At 49.4% G+C, this 18,781-nt stretch overlaps 6 protein-coding genes across 6 annotated transcripts; 4 read left to right on the top strand and 2 right to left on the bottom strand.

The window, feature by feature from the left end:
* Nucleotides 1-1,282: 1,282 nt before the first annotated feature.
* LOC143784791 (histone H2A type 1-like) lies at nt 1,283-1,734 on the bottom strand. Its single transcript, XM_077273396.1, has one exon. It carries the CDS (start codon nt 1,688-1,690, stop codon nt 1,304-1,306), a length of 387 nt encoding a protein of 128 aa, XP_077129511.1. The 5' UTR covers nt 1,691-1,734; the 3' UTR covers nt 1,283-1,303.
* A 368-nt stretch (nt 1,735-2,102) lies between these two features.
* LOC143784790 (histone H2B 1.1-like) lies at nt 2,103-2,608 on the top strand. The gene has a single exon (XM_077273395.1). The coding sequence runs from the start codon at nt 2,125-2,127 to the stop codon at nt 2,503-2,505; it is 381 nt and encodes a 126-aa protein (XP_077129510.1). The 5' UTR covers nt 2,103-2,124; the 3' UTR covers nt 2,506-2,608.
* Nucleotides 2,609-5,719: 3,111 nt separating this feature from the next.
* Nucleotides 5,720-7,494, top strand: LOC143784789 (histone H4). Its single transcript, XM_077273394.1, has one exon. It carries the CDS (start codon nt 5,720-5,722, stop codon nt 6,029-6,031), a length of 312 nt encoding a protein of 103 aa, XP_077129509.1. The 3' UTR covers nt 6,032-7,494.
* A 293-nt stretch (nt 7,495-7,787) lies between these two features.
* Nucleotides 7,788-9,352, top strand: LOC143784788 (histone H3). The gene has a single exon (XM_077273393.1). The coding sequence runs from the start codon at nt 7,795-7,797 to the stop codon at nt 8,203-8,205; it is 411 nt and encodes a 136-aa protein (XP_077129508.1). The 5' UTR covers nt 7,788-7,794; the 3' UTR covers nt 8,206-9,352.
* A 1,515-nt stretch (nt 9,353-10,867) lies between these two features.
* LOC143784787 (histone H1.3-like) lies at nt 10,868-11,557 on the bottom strand. The gene has a single exon (XM_077273392.1). It carries the CDS (start codon nt 11,527-11,529, stop codon nt 10,882-10,884), a length of 648 nt encoding a protein of 215 aa, XP_077129507.1. The 5' UTR covers nt 11,530-11,557; the 3' UTR covers nt 10,868-10,881.
* Nucleotides 11,558-17,901: 6,344 nt separating this feature from the next.
* LOC143784786 (histone H2A type 1) lies at nt 17,902-18,371 on the top strand. The gene has a single exon (XM_077273391.1). The coding sequence runs from the start codon at nt 17,931-17,933 to the stop codon at nt 18,321-18,323; it is 393 nt and encodes a 130-aa protein (XP_077129506.1). The 5' UTR covers nt 17,902-17,930; the 3' UTR covers nt 18,324-18,371.
* Nucleotides 18,372-18,781: the final 410 nt, after the last annotated feature.

Below are 18,781 nucleotides of genomic sequence, written 5' to 3'. Positions count from 1 at the left end.
CGCAGCCATCACACACACACGCAGCCATCACACACACGCAGCCATCACACACACGCAGCCATCACACACACGCAGCCATCACACACACGCAGCCATCACACACACACACGCAGCCATCACACACACACGCAGCCATCACACACACAGCCATCACACACACACACGCAGCCATCACACACACACACACACGCGCAGCCATCACACATGCAGCCATCACACACACACGCAGCCATCACACACACACACGCAGCCATCACACACACACACGCAGCCATCACACACACACGCAGCCATCACACACACACACGCAGCCATCACACACACACACACGCAGCCATCACACACACACACACGCAGCCATCACACACACACAGCCATCACACACACACACCCAGCCATCACACACACACACACGCAGCCATCACACACATCACACACACACAATCTCCTCTGTGATGCAGGGGCGGCTGATGTCCATGTGCAGCTCTCTGCTGAAGTCTTCAGTCTCCTGCTCACAGCTCTGCACTATCCCGGCACCTCCCCCGTCTCTCCTTCTCTGCCGGGATAGCAGCTAAGAGCAGAAGCCGGAGCTCCGTGCACACACAGCCAGAGGTAGTGAATCGCTGACCTTTCTTCTTGATTGCTGCAGGCTCTCTCCTTCAGCGTGGCAGCGCCGCACAGGGGGCGGGAGGGGGGGGGGGGTGTTGCGCGGGCGGTCAGGAGGCAGCTTTTATATAAAAAAAAAAAAAAACAGGCTCTCTCTACGTCCCGGAAGTGGGCGGGGCTTCACCGGCGGCCGCAAATTCGGGATTTTAAATGCCCGAAGCGGGACAGCGGGACCCCGGTGCCAAAGCGGGACTGTCCCGCTGAAATCGGGACGGTTGGGAGGTATGATTGTCTGATCAGAGGATCCGTTGGGGGATTTGAATTTCCCGCTCATAATCTCTCTCCGGAGGATTATTACCGGTCACTGCTGATAGCGGCCGCCATCCCCCCGACACTCCGGGACGTGCTAACTACATGTAGACCTCACCGCGGAGTATCAGACACTAATAAAGAGACATTTCCTGCAGGCTTCGCAGACGACACTCCACGTGAGGATCTGATACTTCATGTGGGATTGACCCATTCATCTCCTATTATTCTGTGGATATTTGCACCAACATACGAACTGGTGGAGGCAATGGTGTATGAACTATCAGCCTCATGTGAGGACCCCGAGATAGGCGGCACCGGCTCTTGTGGTGTGGGTGGCTCTTAGAAGAGCCTTTGGTTTTGGTTTTGTAGAGATTGGCGGCAGCGCTCACTTGCTCTTCTTGCTGCTCTCGGTCTTCTTGGGCAGCAGCACGGCCTGGATGTTGGGCAGGACGCCCCCCTGGGCAATGGTCACCCCACCCAGCAGCCTGTTCAGCTCCTCGTCATTGCGCACCGCCAGCTGCAGGTGACGGGGGATGATGTGGGTCTTCTTGTTGTCCCGGGCAGCATTGCCGGCCAATTCCAGGATCTCGGCGGTCAGATACTCCAGCACAGCGGCCAGATAGACCAGAGCCCCGGCGCCGACTCTCTCAGCGTAGTTGCCCTTGCGGAGAAGCCTGTGCACACGGCCAACAGGGAACTGCAGTCCTGCCCGGGATGAGCGGGTTTTCGCCTTAGCACGGACTTTACCTCCTTGTTTGCCGCGTCCGGACATCGCTCTGATGTTTTCCAAGTGACGAAAAGCTCAGGAGAAATTAATTCTCGAGTCGAAAAATATTTTGAATTGAGAGTCCTCAGCGGTTGATACCTTTTAATGGCTAACTGAACAGATGGTAACAAATTGCAAGCTTTCGAGACTACATACGTCTCTTTCCGAGTCGAGTCGAGTGATGCCGGTTCTGCTTCCTCATACGCGTTTTATCAGCTGCTGCCCCGCCCTCCTACCTTCTCATTGGATGGATCTGAAGCCACCAATGGAGAGTAGACTTGTGGAAACGCCAATATGGCGCAGCTGACAAATGTTACATGACTTTACCCATTAGAAGAGGAGCAGACAGCGCTGCGCATGTGCGGCTTTAAATACCGCTGCGCTATAGGAGCAGGAACATTGTTCTCTTTTCTTCTTCTTCCGATCTCTTTGTTCTCACCATGCCTGATCCCGCCAAGTCTGCGCCTGCGCCCAAGAAGGGCTCCAAGAAAGCCGTAACCAATACTGAGAGGAAGGACAGCAAGAAGCGGAGGAAGAGCAGGAAGGAGAGCTACGCCATCTACGTGTACAAGGTGCTGAAGCAGGTCCACCCCGACACCGGCATCTCCTCCAAGGCCATGGACATCATGAACTCCTTCGTCAACGACATCTTCGAGCGCATCGCAGGGGAAGCCTCCCGCCTGGCTCACTACAACAAGCGCTCCACCATCACCTCCCGGGAGATCCAGACCGCCGTGCGCCTGCTGCTGCCCGGAGAGCTGGCCAAGCACGCCGTGTCCGAGGGCACCAAGGCCGTCACCAAGTACACCAGCGCCAAGTGATCGGCTCCTTCCTCTGCTCCTCACCCCAAAGACTCTTCTAAGAACCACCCACACCCTCACTATAGAGCTGCTGCTGCTCCGGTGTTCTCTCCCGTCTCCCCGAGGTGTCGCTCTCCCAGCCCGGGGCTCTGCGTCTGGTGACGAGGGAGATGGTGAGAAAACCTTGTCAGGAATAATCTGGGCATTTCTCGGCGAGTCGCTGTGTATTCAGGGACTTCTCATATTTAACCCTTTGCTTCACAGATCTCTATTCTGGGGGAAAATTTAGTTTGATATGACATGGTTGCTTTAGTTCATAATTCTCAAATAACAGGAGACATTTGTTGTCGGTGAGGTTTATTTAGTCTTCTGGATACTACTTTATGGCAAAATGACATGACATTATTAACCCCTTCACCCCCAGAGCTTTTTCCGTTTTTCCGTTTTCGTTTTTCGCTCCCCTCCTTCCCAGAGCCATAACTTTTTTATTTTTCCGTCAATTTGGCTATGTGAGGGCTTATTTTTTGCGGGACGAGTTGTACTTTTGAACGACATCATTGGTTTTAGCATGTCGTGTACTAGAAAACGGGAAAAAAATTCCAAGTGCAGTGAAATTGCAAAAAAAGTGCAATCCCACACTTGTTTTTTGCTTGCCTATTTTGCTAGGTTCACTAAATGCTAAAACTGACCTGCCATTATGATTCTCCAGGTCACTACGAGTTCATAGACACCTAACATGACTAGGTTATTTTTCACCTAAGTGGTGAAAAAAAATTCCAAACTTTGCAAAAAACAAAACAAAACAAAATTGCGCCATTTTCCGATACTCGTAGCGTCTCCATTTTTCGTGATCTGGGGTCAGGTGAGGGCTTATTTTTTGCGTGCCGAGCTGGCGTTTTTAATGATAGCATTTTGGTGTAGATACGTTCTTTTGATCGCCCGTTATTGCATTTTAATGCAATGTCGTGGCAACCAAAAAAACGTAAATCTGGCGTTTCAAATTTTTTTCTCATTACGCCATTTAGCGATCAGGTTAATGCTTTTTTTTTATTGATAGATCGGGCGATTCTGAATGCGGCGATACCAAATATGTGTAGGTTGGGGGTTTTTTTTATTGATTTATTTTGATTGGGGCGAAGGGGGGTGATTTAAACTTTTATATATTTTTTATTTTTTTCACATTTTTAAAAACTTTTTTTTTTTTCTTTTGCCATGCTTCTATAGCCTCCATGGGAGGCTAGAAGCAGGCACAGCCCGATCGGCTCTGCTACATAACAGCGATCATCAGATCGCTGTTATGTAGCTAAAATGCAGGTGTGCTGTGAGCGCCGACCACAGGGGGGCGCTCACAGCCACCGGCAATCAGTAACCATAGAGGTCTCAAGGACCTCTATGGTTACAATGGAGGAGCATCGCCGACCCCCGATCATGTGACGGGGGTCGGCGATGCGCTCATATCCGGCCGCACGGCCGGATGCGGTAGTTAAATGCCGCTGTCTGCGTTTGACAGCGGCATTTAACTAGTTAATAGCGGCGGGTGATCGCGATTTCACCCGCCGCTATTGCGCGCACATGTCAGCTGTAAAAAACAGCTGACATGTCGCGACTTTGATGTGCGCTCACCGCCGGAGCGCACATCAAAGCGGGGGTCCCGACATGTGACGTACTATTCCGTCACATGTCGGGAAGGAAAAGCAGCGGGAAATTCAAATCTCCTAACCGTCCTGTGTTTAGCCAATCAGCAGAGGGCGGGGAGGGGCTTATGCTGCCAATGGTAACACGTCTGCAGTTTCCGCTCAGTGGCTGATGGCCTTTTTTCTGTTGTTTGTCTTCAGGACAGACTGATGTTAGAAAATCTGCTTGTGTTGAGCGATCATTGGTCGCTTACACCCCACACAGGAGTCTGCAGATGTCAGATTAGGGTAGTAGTATTCTCTTTCTGAAAAAGACCCGGGAATCATGGACGTGTCGGTTTCATGGATGATTGATGTAAAACTAATCAGCGTTAGTCAGCTGCAGTGATTTGCACATTTTTGTCAGAACATTGCATACAATGGATATACTGGCCAGAGACTCCTCCTATAGGTGACATATTGGGCAGATCCCACAATAACTCCCCAATCTTCTCCCAGCAGCTTAGAATTCTCGTTAACGACCAGTTCTACAGCTACAGGTGGATTGCGATAGAAATTGTACGATCAGGAAGGAGATTGCTGAGCGCAGGACTCAGGCCGCCCATAATACTGAGGTCAGGATCCTACAGATCAGTCATCGGCGGCCGCCAGAAAGAGTCCTGATAAGCGGGATCTACCTGCAGATTGCAGAGAAGGAAGAGTCCAGGGAAGAGCAGACGAGGGATAATGGGGGCAGTAGTGAGGTGTGGACACGACGCGGACTAAAGTCATTAGCGACCATGATATTCGCCTCACAGGAGGTCCCAACTCTACAGCGATGTCCGCTATGATGGGGGGAGGAATCATTGCCTGGAGACGAAGTAAACACAATTATTAGGACTATATTACCACAACTCTGCCCAAAATACTGGTGACTCCCATCATGGCACAAATGTCACTAATGCCGGGAATACAAGGACTGATCTCCAGCAGCTGCAGAAAGATCCGAGAATAAAGAGGAAGTGGAATTAGTCCTGGGGTTAATGTAATGTTCTCTATGAGAACCGAAGATCCTGAGGACGGGGCTGGTGTCAGGCTGTGTATATACCGGTGTGAGATCCTCTGTGCGGCTGCCTGTGATATCCGCAGTGGTCACAGCCTGGGCCGTGTCCGTTATATCCTCCTGACATATACTGGGGCCCGGTCTGCTCCCCTCTATTTGTGCTGCCCCTTTGTCTATAGACTGTGTTTTAAGTGTTTTTATTGAATTTTACATTTAAACAGGGATAGGAATGGTCATAGGAAAGGAGGAAAGGGAAGGTATGGGATACACAAGGGAATTTGTCTATAGACTGTATCTGGGATAATTCTCATCACAGGGGAAGAAGTTACATTATATTACAAGCTGTAGAGAAAAGCGGAAACTGAACAATGAGCGGGAAATTCAAACTCACTACTATCAGTTCTGTGTTCAGCCAATCAGCAGAGGAGGAGCTAATGTAGAATCTATAAGCCCCGCCCTGGTACGTCATCTCTGCAGTTCTCTCTCTGGTCCATACCTCCTCCATATAAAGGAGAGGAGTCCGTGCTGCTCAGGCATCAGTTTTTGCGCACTACAGAAGATGTCTGGTCGTGGCAAAGGAGGAAAAGGTCTCGGGAAGGGCGGCGCCAAGCGGCACAGGAAGGTGCTCCGTGATAACATCCAGGGCATCACCAAGCCTGCCATCCGCCGTCTAGCTCGCAGAGGAGGCGTCAAGCGCATCTCCGGCCTCATCTATGAGGAGACTCGCGGTGTCCTGAAAGTCTTCCTGGAGAACGTGATCCGTGACGCCGTCACCTACACCGAGCACGCCAAGAGGAAGACCGTCACCGCCATGGACGTGGTGTACGCGCTCAAGCGCCAGGGCCGCACTCTCTACGGCTTCGGAGGTTAATCGTGTTCTCTTCTGTCCTGACAACCCAAAGGCTCTTTTCAGAGCCACCCACATCTTCTACTTGAAAGGCTGCAATTTCCCATTCCTGCTCTCTGGTTCTCTCCTTTTTTTCCATCTAGAGTAATAATCTCTAGGAATCAAAGATCTTCGCTTATCGGACACTGATTGGTACCAGACTCAATGTCACGCACATTTTCAAAGTGAACTTTAACCATCTTGTCAGTAACGGCTGATTTTCTCCGGTGAGCGCGTCGTGTATTGGAGCTGGTGAAACATTGTGTGTGGTCGCTGCCGGAGCAGCTTTTATACCTTGGAGTAAGAAGTGGCATAGTTATGAGACATGGCCACGCTGAAGGGTTAATACTGGTCGGATTTTGCAGTTAATGTCAGCTGTCCTCTCCAGCTCTTCTTTGTCTTTATGTGCAATCTGTCTTTTCTGAGGAAAGTGTCTTGAACACTAGCGCCACCTACTGGAAGTAACAATCCTACACGTCATTATCGACCCTCTAACGAACCTTGAAATATGATTTGGGATAATAGCGAAATCAGAAACTCCATTTGTAGACGCGGTGTTTCGTGGTGTTGTACAAATTATGAGATCTGATTTGGCTGGGTGAGAGGCTGACTGGGATCTAAGGGTTAAGGTTTCTCCTTGTGCAGAGTGTCCTTATAATGTAACACGTGGTCTCAGGATGATGAGCGATTAATGGTCTCTTGTGCTCCTTCCATACAGGAGTCTCTGATTAGGGGAACTTATCAGCAACATTTTCGGGGCAGATTACTTCATCTACGTTACCGAGTAGATCCCTCCATGTTCTCGATCATCTCCCCAGTAGTTTATTCCTGTAACCTAGGTAGAGATCAGTTCCACAGCTACAGGCAGGAGGTTTGTGATACAACTTGATCCTACATTTCGTAAAACTCGACTCACAAAGAAGCGGCTTCCTCCTGAGGATCTTATGTCCGGCTGTGTGCAGGGAAGTGACCGGCTTTATCCACCAGCAGCCCCAGTATGGAAGATCCCTGAGGGTAGTGCTGCCGAGACGTTCACACTATCAGTATTTGTAAGTCAAAACCAGGAGTGGAACAATCAGAGGAAAAGTATAATAGAAACACGTCACCCACTCCTGGTTTTGGCTTATAAATATTGATGTGAAGTACTGACCGAATACTGACCGTGTGATCGTTGACTAAGGTGCGGAAACGACCCGATTAGTGAAGATCCTGCTACCAATATGAGGGAAGAGGGGCAGGTAATAATCAGCGCTGACACCGCAGGGAATCTGTACAGAATACTACATGGGAGAGCGTGGAGCCTCCTGTGTTGAGGGGCTGATATTTCATCACAAAGGCTCTTTTCAGAGCCATCACCTTGTCCCCTGCAGATCTGTGTGAGCCCGTGTATCTCCTGAGCTTCTACATTATAGTGTGTACAGGGAGCAGCAGAACAATGTATCGGTGAATGGGGAATGTGCCTACATGTCCGCTAGGGCCGCGCTGTGTCCTCACCGCACCAGTCACATCCAGGCTGCAGATTAGCAAGTGACAGTACAGTGTCATAATGGAGGGAAGGGGCCGATTATTATATGAACAGTGATTGGTCGCGGACATCACACGGTTTTGGCGGGCTCATGTTATTTTATGAACTAGCCAATGGCGTGCAGGGGGCGTGTCCACATGGAGCGTGACTAAGGAGCAGAGGAGTATAAATATCCCGCTCTCTCCGCTCCTCTCATCATTTCTGTTCTCTTCTATACAGAGCTATGGCCAGAACTAAGCAGACCGCCCGTAAATCCACCGGAGGGAAAGCTCCCCGCAAGCAGCTGGCCACTAAGGCCGCCAGGAAGAGCGCTCCGGCCACTGGTGGAGTGAAGAAGCCCCATCGTTACCGCCCGGGAACAGTCGCTCTCCGTGAGATCCGCCGTTACCAGAAATCCACCGAGCTGCTGATCCGTAAGCTTCCCTTCCAGCGCCTGGTGAGAGAGATCGCCCAGGACTTCAAGACCGATCTGCGCTTCCAGAGCTCGGCCGTGATGGCCCTGCAGGAGGCCAGCGAGGCTTATCTGGTGGGGCTGTTCGAGGACACCAACCTGTGCGCCATCCACGCCAAGAGGGTCACCATCATGCCCAAAGACATCCAGCTGGCCCGCCGGATCCGTGGGGAGAGAGCTTAGATCTGTCCTCCACACCTGACTAGCACAAAGGCTCTTTTCAGAGCCACCAAATCCTCTTACAAAACGAGCTCATTCCCTTACATCTAATTATGCCCGCAGTGATCACTTGTGCTCGGTAACATCTGGCCTCTGCGTTCCTCGCTGCTCAGTCGGCTGTGTGTGTGGGGGAGTTACTAAGATTTTATTTTAGACTGCCCACTATAGACGCAAAGTTCTGCACCTTCTATTATAGAAAGCAGATACTTCTCCCTTGATCCTGGAAATATATAAACTCCTGTATGGGACATAAGTGACCATTGATCGCTCCACACAAACCCATTTCCGACATCTGATCGTCCTGAAACTACAGAAAGACAAAGAACGGAAAAGTCATCAGCCACTGAGCGGGAACTTCACATTCCTGAACGGTTAATGTTAGCCCCTCCCCTTCCTCTGCTGATTGGCTGCACACAGGGCGGGTAGGAATTTTGAATTTCCCGCTTGTTGTAGTTTCCGCAGCTTCTTGTGAAGAGAAGCACCCGGGATATAAAGTCCACCAGCAGCAATCTCCTGTAATCACCTTCCAAATCACCGTGGAGTCATTTAATAAATAAATGTTTTCTTTGGAGAAACAAAGTGAGAATCATAAACTTCAATTAATTGGAGGCCACAAAGTATCGGACGATCCATGGAGCAAGAGCTGGAATAAAAAGCCTCTGAACTCAGAGCGGTTAGTTTTGTTTTTTTTTGTTTGTTTTTTTTTAACAGTATAAACAATACACACAAAGTTTTATACATCAAACAAATAAAAGAGGGACGGTAAATATAAATAGGGTAAGAAAAAGGATGAAAGATGAGGAAAGTGTAGGAAAAGACAACAGTCCAAGCAGGTCAGAGTAACAGGAGAAGAGTAATATGGTAACTAAGATTGAAAAACCTAAATAAGGGAAAAGAAAAACATGTTAGTAAAATACAACATACAAGACATGAGGTTACTCAGGAGCATTTGTTGATTTTTTTTCTTCGAAAAGCAGATAAGTGTTTTAACAATTAATTTCCGAGCGGCTCACAGATAGGAGATGGTTGTACACAGCTGTTCTTCATAGTCAGCTTCTTCGGACTATTGCTGCTTCTCTGCAGGTCCGTGCACACCTCAGTCTGCCTCATTGTTGCGTTTTTACTATTAGTCCTCATCACATTTCTCCTGCTGTATATCAATAATCCAGTGATTGAGCTATCACATGTAAGAGCGGATTCTCTAAAATTTGTGCGCCCCATCAGCCCCTCATTCTGCAGCTCCAGCAACTGAGGAATGGCAGGTTTGGGAATTCTTTCTCTGTGGTCTTCCTCCATTGCTTATTGTTTGATCCATCTAAGCTGTTGTCATTATCTTCTACGGGAAGACAATAAATGTTCTGTGGATATAAATCTTCATATGAATAAACAGGTTATATCTGAGTTTTATGATCTCTGTCATTTGCAATACAAGTGATATTAAGAGAAAGTAAACGGTCAATTCGTATAAGAAGAAAATCCCAGTTGGGGCAAGTTGTTATCACTGTTATAATTCTGCTCCCCTTTGAGGACAGTACTCGGAGGCCTCGCTGCCTGCGGCTCATTAATATTCACCTGACTGCGTCTGGTAAAAAGTGATACTGAGCTTCCCCCAATAATTAGATGCAGAGCTACAGATCATCCCCTCACACCCCATGACAGGTGATGTCCCTGTCTCCTGTTATTGAGCCCGGAGCTTCCTGCCTCCCTCTGTGCGGTTTGGTTGCTCTTGTCCAGGAGCTCGCAGGGAGGAGAGTCCCGGCTGCTGCATGTTCTGCCTGTTATTTCTCCACTGTCAGGGTCTCATTGGCACATTCCTTGTTAGGGGGGGATTCCTCCTTCAGCTGCAGGCTGCTCTGAGTGCGGGTGACACCGGTCACTAGTCCCCAGCCCGCTCTGCTGATCTGGAGCGCAGCGTGAGGAGAGGGAACTCCCTGTACCGGTCTATGGCTATGAGGCTCCTCTGCCGGGCAGAGATGGCTCCTCAGGGAGCATTATAGGACATTGCATACACGGACCACTATCTCCATATAACAAGAACAGACAATAAAGTTGGGGGGACATGGAAAAATAGTGAGTCCATGAAAGATACAGGGCAATCACTAGTCTGTGAAGCAAAGAGTTCATTGAATGATATTAAATGGCTGCGGAAGTGCAGAGCTCCAATCTGACTAATGAAGTCTCCCGAGTCCTGACATATACTCGTTCCGTGACTGCTCCTCTTATTGTGCTGCCCCCTCTTTACATTATGGAGCTGGCACCGCTGATGCTGTTCATTGTTACGGTACTATTTGGAAGATGATACAAGCAGGGTGTATGGGGTACGTACATACACATATATTCATACACACACATACTACCTCTGCACAATCGATAACCAGTTGAGCCGCGTTTATTATTAGACATGAGATCTGTAACTCCCCGCAGCCTCCGCCATTATTGGTTACATGAGCGGCTTACACAGAATAGAATCCGATCACTTCGCCATAAGGGCTGACAGGCAATGAGCCGTCTCCATCCACTAACGGGTCAGAGAACAGACACCGGATGTTACTCCGGGCACAAGATGTGAGGATTCAGCTCGTCTTGAGGATTTGGTGGCTCTGAAAAGAGCCTTTGTGGTGACAGAACAGGGACTGCAGCTTATTTCTTAGCCGCTGGCTTCTTGGCTTTCGCAGCCTTCTTAGCCGGACTCTTGGCAGCTTTGGGTTTGGCCGCCTTCTTAGCCGGACTCTTCGTCGCCTTCTTGGGCTTGGGAGCGGCTTTCGGCTTCTTGGGGCTCTTGGCCGCTTTCTTGGCAGCTGCTGCGGGCTTCTTGGCCTTTTTCGGACTCTTCTTGGCGGCGGTCGGAGCCTTCTTGGGCTTCTTCGGAGATTTGGCGGTTTTCTTGGCAGCAGCGGGTTTCTTGGGCTTGGCCGCAGCTGCTGACTTCTTCTTGGCCACTTTGTCCTTGGTCTCCTGCTTCTTGTTCAGCTTGAAGGACCCGGAGGCGCCGCTGCCCTTCACCTGGAGGAGGGCGCCCTTGGTGACCAGAGACTTGACGGCCAGCTTCAGGCGGCTGTTGTTCTTCTCCACATCGTATCCTCCGGCAGACAGAGCCTTCTTCAGGGCGGCCAGAGACACCCCGCTGCGCTCCTTGGAGGCAGACACAGCTTTCACAATCAGCTCGGAGACGCTGGGGCCGGAGGATTTATGGCTTTTCTTGGCGGCGGTATTCTTCGGCTGCTTCTTGGATTTGGCGGCCGGTTCTGCAGGAGGGGGAGCGGCGGCTGGCGCGGTCTCTGCCATCATGTGATCAGAAACTGAACGAAAATCTCTCCTGATAGGAAGGAAAACACTGAGGCCGGAGCTGGAGGCGCCTGTTATATGTACAGGCTTACTGCGCACTGATTGGCTGCTGAGCTGCACGGTCCTGAGCATCTATTGGCTGATAGTGGACACAGGCCCCGCCTCATCCCAGCTGAGTCCGAGTGAAGCTCCGCTCTCCCCTTGTGCTTCCCTGCCCGGGAGAAAAGCCCTTTACCGGCTAACACCGGACAGCAGACCGCGCTTCCTCCGTCGCTTCTCCTTCTCCAACATCTCCACCGACCGTTTGTAGCCGTCACTACTAGAAAAGCTGGGAAATCGCGGAGAGGAAATCCCGGGATCATCGCCGCCGTCCTCCCGATCTGCACATCACTGTGTATCCGGGGAGATAATTCTGCTGCGGGAGCTCGTTCCTCCTATTCCCGGCTCTTGTCACCATCACAGGGATCTTTACTCCAATGTCTGTCGTACAGGAAGCTGATTGTACGATGTGGGGACGAGCTGGAGCTGCTGAGAGCCCAGAAGGGTAACACAGGCGACGGCCTCCGCTGACTGCCCCCTCCCTGACCTGTGATATCACTGTACCCCGTATGTGCAGAGTATTGGGGGGGGGGACACGTGTTCCACATCAGTAGATGAGCCACATCGGGGGCTGATTGCAATCACCTGCCTGATATCGTGTCTTACCCCGTGTGAGGCTGTGACCGCTGCGGCCTGTAAAGGAGGGAAGAGCTCTGATAAGGCGACAGCTTCACAGTGCGACTCTCCGGGGAGGAAACTGTGAAATATTAACGGATTTATGTGTCCCCCACTATTGTGCAAAAGGGGAATATTGGGAGAAAAGCGGAGACACAAAATCCAGCGTCTACACAGAGCACAGCTGTATATAGTATATATAGTGCAACACATCACATCTGCACAGCCCAGATCAGCAGTGTAATAAGTGTCACTGATAATAGAGGAGAGTGTACAGTATATACAGCTGAGTACAGTATATAGAGTAGTATGTACAGTATATAGAGCAGAGTGTACAGTATATAGAGCAGTGTACAGTATATACAGCAGTGTGTACAATATATAGAGCTGAGTATATAGAGAAGTTTATACATTATATAGAGCAGTATGTACAGTGTATACAGTATATAGATCAGTGTACAGTATATACAGCAGTGTGTACAGTATAGAGCAGTCTCTCCTCTCCTTCTCTCTCCTTCTCTTCTCCTTTCTCTATCTCTCTTTATCTTTCTTTCTCTCTCTCTATTTCTGTCTCCTCTCTTTCATTCTTTCTCCTTTCTCTCTTCTCTCTCTTTCTCTCTCTTTCGCTCTATTTCTCTCTTTACCTCTCTGTCTCTCTTTCCCTCTATTTCTCTCTGTCTCTCTCTCTCTTTGTCTTATTCTCTCTCTATCTCTCTCACTTTATTTCTATCTCTCTCTTTCTTTCTCTCTCTCAGGGAGAGATGATCAATCCTTCATGTCAGCACCTCTCCAGAATGAGGCTGATGTACTAGTTTTTCTAGGCACCGCCATCTGCACTTGGGGTGCTGCTGTAATCCCTTTCATCATCCTCGTTTTTCTCTTTTTCTCTCCTCTCTTTTAATCTTTCTCTCTCCTTTCTCTCTTTCTATCTATCTCTATCTCTCTTACTTTCTTCATTTCTTTCTCTCTCACTCTTTCTTCTCTCAGAGAGAGATGATCAATCCTTCATGTCAGCACCTCTCCAGAATGAGGCTGGTGTACTAGATTTTCTAGGCTCTGCCATCTGCGCTCGGTGCTGCTGTAATCCCTTTCATCATTATAGTTTTTCCTCTGCACGTTTCCACATCCAGCCAAGTGATCGCTGGGTCCATTATACCCATCAGCATTGGCGATACTTCAATATGTTGCAAAGGAGAAGACAGAAGTGGTGATAACCCGCCTCTATCTTCCCTAAAGTGTCTCCGCTGTGGTGCGGGATGATATGCTATGGAAATTTAATAATAATTAATTGTGTCCTCCCAACAGGATCTGGTGCCCCATCTAATGGACATTTTATTGCATGGCACGGAAGGTTTCCCCAGGAGGGCGGTGGTGAAGGTGTTTACTGATTGGCTATGGAACGGTCACAAGCAAAAACTCCAAGACTCGGACACCGTGCTGTCCCAGATTCTGGAGACGACGTGCAGGGAATTGGATTGGGAGGTGAAGGTGAACGCAATGGACCTGCCAGATTCCTATCTGTCCCAAACATTGGAGATGGGGCCATCCCTAACGTGCCCTTACACTATAGGGCTGCCATCTAGCAGAAGCTCAGGTTCCATCTCAGACGCTCTGGTTACCTGTGAACGAGTCGGGCTTTTCCAGGCCTTATTGACTCGTCTTTGTGACTGTGAACGGCCAGTGGCATTAAAGGCTTGTGAAATCCTTCTCGCTGTGAAGTCCAAACTGTGCAGTGGGGACACCGATCCCTCCGTACAGCATGGAAGAGACTGGCTGGAGCACACACTAAAAGATAAGCAAATGGCAGGTGGGGAAGGTGCTGGGGACCGGCAGGAGCGCGCACCAGAATAGGCCACTGGGGTCATAAAGAAGATGGATTTGGATAACCAAAGCCACCTTATGGGTGGGGAGAAATGCACGATGCAGATTGCTACTGATGGGAAGTTTAAGGGACATTTCTGCTGCAAAAATAATGCCTTTTGTGCTGTAATTTGCAGTGAATCCCACCTGTTTTTTCCTACAGTGCCCTACTGGGACCCAGAAGCCATCCTACAGCTACTCAGTAACCAACCTGCAGCATTTAATGGGGGCACTGCCTTAACGTCTAAGGGCTACTACTCACTTGCAAGCAACTCGGATGAGTCTCGCATGTTTAAAACCCGGCTCTGCACCCGGCACTCAGATCGGAGCATGCGGCCGCATAGGAATACATGCAGCCGCACGCTCCGCTCCTCTGTGCGGGGTGCAGTGCCGGGGTATTGCCGGTGAGTAAGGAGCCCTAAGAAGGAAGTTCTGCTTATAAGAAAGTAAATGCCTCTGGCACTATAGAGGCCGATGTAGTAGGGATTATTTTTCTATTTTGGGTTGCTGCCAGTACACTTTTCACATGACTAACAAATAAAAGAAACAAGCAAAAAAAAAAAAAAACGGGCGCATTCCTGTAATTTTGCATTAGGACTGGAGTCATTTAGTTAATAAATGTTTGGAGAAACAAAGTGAGAATCATGAACTTCAATTAATACAAGAGGACTATGAGACCACAAAGAATCAGGATGATCCATGGAGCAAGAGCTGGAAAAGCCACTGAGCGCAGCGCGATTTGTCAAATACACACATAGAGTTTTATACAACAAACATAAAGAAAAGAGGGACGGTAAAAATAAATTTTAATAGGGTAAGAAAAAGGGATCAAAGTTGAGGAAAGTGTAGGATAAGACACAGATCCAAGCAGGTTGGAGAAAGACAAGCGTACTGTTAGAATACTAACCGCGTAACAGGAGAAAAGTAATATGATAGCTTTAATTGAATGACCTTAATAAGGGAAAATAAAAACATGTTAGTAAAACTCAACCTACAAGATAAGAGCTCTCAACTATATCTTGACTAAATGTTTCCCTACCGGGGTCTTGATAGACAAAACCATCCAAGAGGGGAATATCCGGTAGAATAACTTAAAATGGATCTTGATAAAAATTACATTCGTAATTCAGTAATATTGAGGGTCATTTCTGATCTTTTTTCCCCATTTCCATATGTAACTTCCACAGAGGATGGTAGCTCATAACTGTATGTGTGAGGGGGCCATGCATACTGCTGTGATGCCCTTACCGGACACTTACTGCACTATACCGCAAACCGCTACATCGCAGTATGCCGCACTATATGGGGGTACAAAGGACTATTCGTAAAGATACATTACTATATAGAGGTAATTATTTCTACATGGAAGGTTTACTGCTGTGTGTGGGGATTTCTGCATTACAGGGGCATACAGCGGTATACAGATGTGCACTGTATTGTTATATGGAGGTATACAGAATTACAGGGGTTTCCAGCACCATCTGGAGATATCACTGCACTATATGGAGTCTCCCCGAGGTGTCTGCTCTCACCGCCCGGGGCTCTGCGTCTGGTGACGGGAAATAGCAGGTGAAGCAACGGAGGGAATTAATGGTGACGAGGGAGATGGTGAGAAAACCTTGTCCGGAATAATCTGGGCATTTCTCGGTGAGTTGCTCTGTGTTCTGGGACTCCTTATTTAACCCCTTGCTGCACAGATCTCGGCATTCTGGGGTCTAGTTTATTAGTTAATTATTCTCTTGTTTATCAAATAACAGGAGACATTTGTGGTCGGTGGAAGTGACGTCATTACATTTAGAAGCGGCGGGGAAATTCAACCCCCCCCCCAACTATCCTGTGTTCAGCCAATCAGCAGAGGGAGGGAGGAGCTAATGTTGCCAATGGTAACACGCTTACAGTTCCCGCTTTTTCCAGTCCTTTGTCTTCATATAACACGTGGTCCCAGGACCGACATCGGGGAATCTGCTTGTGTTGAGCGATCATTGGTCTCTTACATCCCACACAGGAGTCTGCAGATTTCCAGGTCAGCTGCGCAGTATCCGCCCCGGTTTCCTCTCATGGCTATAGAGAATGATTCCGTGTCCCCCACATGCTGTGATGTGCCCGTGTGTCTGACCTGGAGACGATCAGATCTCCCCTTTCCCGTCACAATCAGTATTGTGGAGACGATATACTGGTCAGGGACGTGTCCTACAAGAGACATTTCAGGGAAGACCAGTTCTGCTCTTCCCAGCAGATCCCACCATGTCTCCCCATTACAGATCCGTCCTACGGCTACAGGCAGAAGGTCTGTGATGGGAAATGGACGATCATGTGTAGGAGATTGCTGAGAGTTCCCTGCTCAGAACATTACACTGGTGTCAGGATCTCACAGGTCAGGCAGTTACATTATCGGCCATCCTCCTCACAGGATTCCTGCTCAGCTACTGATCGTCCTTCTGTTCTATCACTTTTCCTCCCCCGCTTCATCCAGTGTCAGGACGGGCGGCTCTCGGGCAATATATCCACATGTAGAAGCTCCGAGAATGAGGAGGGGAACAGCGAATCATAGGAGAAATATCCCAATATAATTGCAGGATAAGATCCTCTAGCACCAGATGTAATCATGTATAACGGATGTCACAGATCTCACAGGGTTAATATGACAGGACTAGATAAAATCACTGCAGTGCAGAGAGCTCCGATCACAAGTCCGACTGTAAGATGCCCAAGTCCTGGTGACTCCCATCATGGCACAAATGCGGTTTCTTATATTGATCTACAAAATAAATATTTCCAGGGATATGGGCTGTGCCGTAATATTTCCCTGATCAGATCCGTGTGGGATGAACAGGGCAACGAATATTCACATGGAATGTGGCTGTATGAGGCGGCTGGATAGATGGACGCCCTGTGTACCGGGTACGGAGACTCCTGTGTGATGACCACGTCCTGGACACTAATGTTTCGGTTGGATGGCGCCTCTGAGGACTATTATAACCTCCCCAGAATAATAATGGCCACCGATCCCGGTGTTTGGGGGCAGACAGCTGGGAAGGCAGGACCCGGTATTATCAGTGGGGTAGAGCTGCCCCCACCGGTATCCACAGCGACCGCCGCTACCAGCAGAGGGGCCGGTAATAATCCGACGGACAAAGAACAGAGATTGAGCGGGAAATTCAAAACAAGCAACGGATCTGTAATCAGCCAATGAGCGAGAGACATTCGCAGGCGCCGACCAATACCAGATACTGGAATATCCGCCTCCATTTAACTCCTCAGTGGCCGTGTGTGTGCTGCTCCCCACTACACACTTGCTTTACAGAAGCGGCGACTTCCCCCACCCGAGACCCGGCAGCGTCACATCAGGCTCCTGGCAGAACATTGGAGACTTGTCTTACGGGCAGTGATAGGATCAGCGCGGACACCGCAGGGAATCTGCTCCTGTATAGATGGAGCGGAGGAGAAGCCCTGACAGGGATTAACCCCTCTCCCGGCAGCCTGTCAGTGCAATTTATGACTGATAGAAGACACAATTCTAACGAGTGCAAATTACAAATCAACAGAATATTTCTGCATTTTCTTCTGCTCCAAGACAAATATCTGTTTTCACCCCTTATCTATTCTGCTCAAAGCAAACGTTTTCTATTGGGTGAGAAACTCATTTGAGCAATGGAGCGGTAATAAGCTCCGCCCTCTGCAGCTCATTGGTGGTTCTCCAAGTCTCTTCTCCATTGGCAGCTTCAGATTCATCCAACGACAGGAGAGGAGGGCGGGGCAGCGGACTATATAAGGCGACACAACACGGTCTCTTCTACATTCGATTTTCTCTTTTTACAGTTCTCGCCATCATGTCTGGACGCGGCAAACAAGGAGGAAAGGTTCGCGCTAAAGCCAAGACCCGCTCATCCCGGGCAGGACTGCAGTTCCCAGTCGGCCGTGTGCACAGGCTTCTTCGCAAAGGCAACTACGCTGAGAGAGTCGGCGCCGGCGCTCCGGTCTATCTGGCCGCTGTGCTGGAGTATCTGACCGCCGAGATCCTGGAATTGGCCGGCAATGCTGCCCGGGACAACAAGAAGACCCGCATCATCCCCCGTCACCTGCAGCTGGCGGTGCGCAATGACGAGGAGCTGAACAGGCTGCTGGGTGGGGTGACCATCGCCCAGGGGGGCGTCCTGCCCAACATCCAGGCCGTGCTGCTGCCCAAAAAGACCGAGAGCAGCAAGGCGAGCAAGAGCAAGTGAGTGCCGCTTCTCCACACGTCTGTCCACACACCCAAAGGCTCTTTTAAGAGCCCCCACATCCTCTTCCTGAGAGCTGTAATCGGCCGATGGTCCATACTAGCGTCTGCTAACACATGTGCCCCGCGATATCTAGAATTAGATACCACTATATACACGATCTGTGCTGCGGTCAGCAGAGGCCTGATGTCCATCCTGCCACATGTCTCCTGGTGATATCGCAGCGCAGTATTCTATAATAAATGGTCCAGAGTGTGCGGCTAATACAGTAGATGACGGGAAACTATCTCCCACCAGCATTAGTGAGGAAGCCGGGTTATCCTGTAACCTTCAGTGCGGCTGCTAGTAAGTTATGTCCTAACATTCCCAAACAGATGGAACTTCTAGCAGACTGCCTCTTGTTTTGGTTCTCGGTTCTCCGAGTAATGGATGCCGGGGGTTAGTCACTGTCGGCGCAGTAT

The sequence above is a fragment of the Ranitomeya variabilis genome, chromosome 7 (genome assembly GCF_051348905.1).
Source record: "Ranitomeya variabilis isolate aRanVar5 chromosome 7, aRanVar5.hap1, whole genome shotgun sequence".
Lineage (NCBI taxonomy): Eukaryota > Metazoa > Chordata > Amphibia > Anura > Dendrobatidae > Ranitomeya > Ranitomeya variabilis.
The sequence above is the reverse complement of the archived record's forward strand: the minus strand, read 5'-3'. Positions and strand labels throughout refer to the sequence as shown.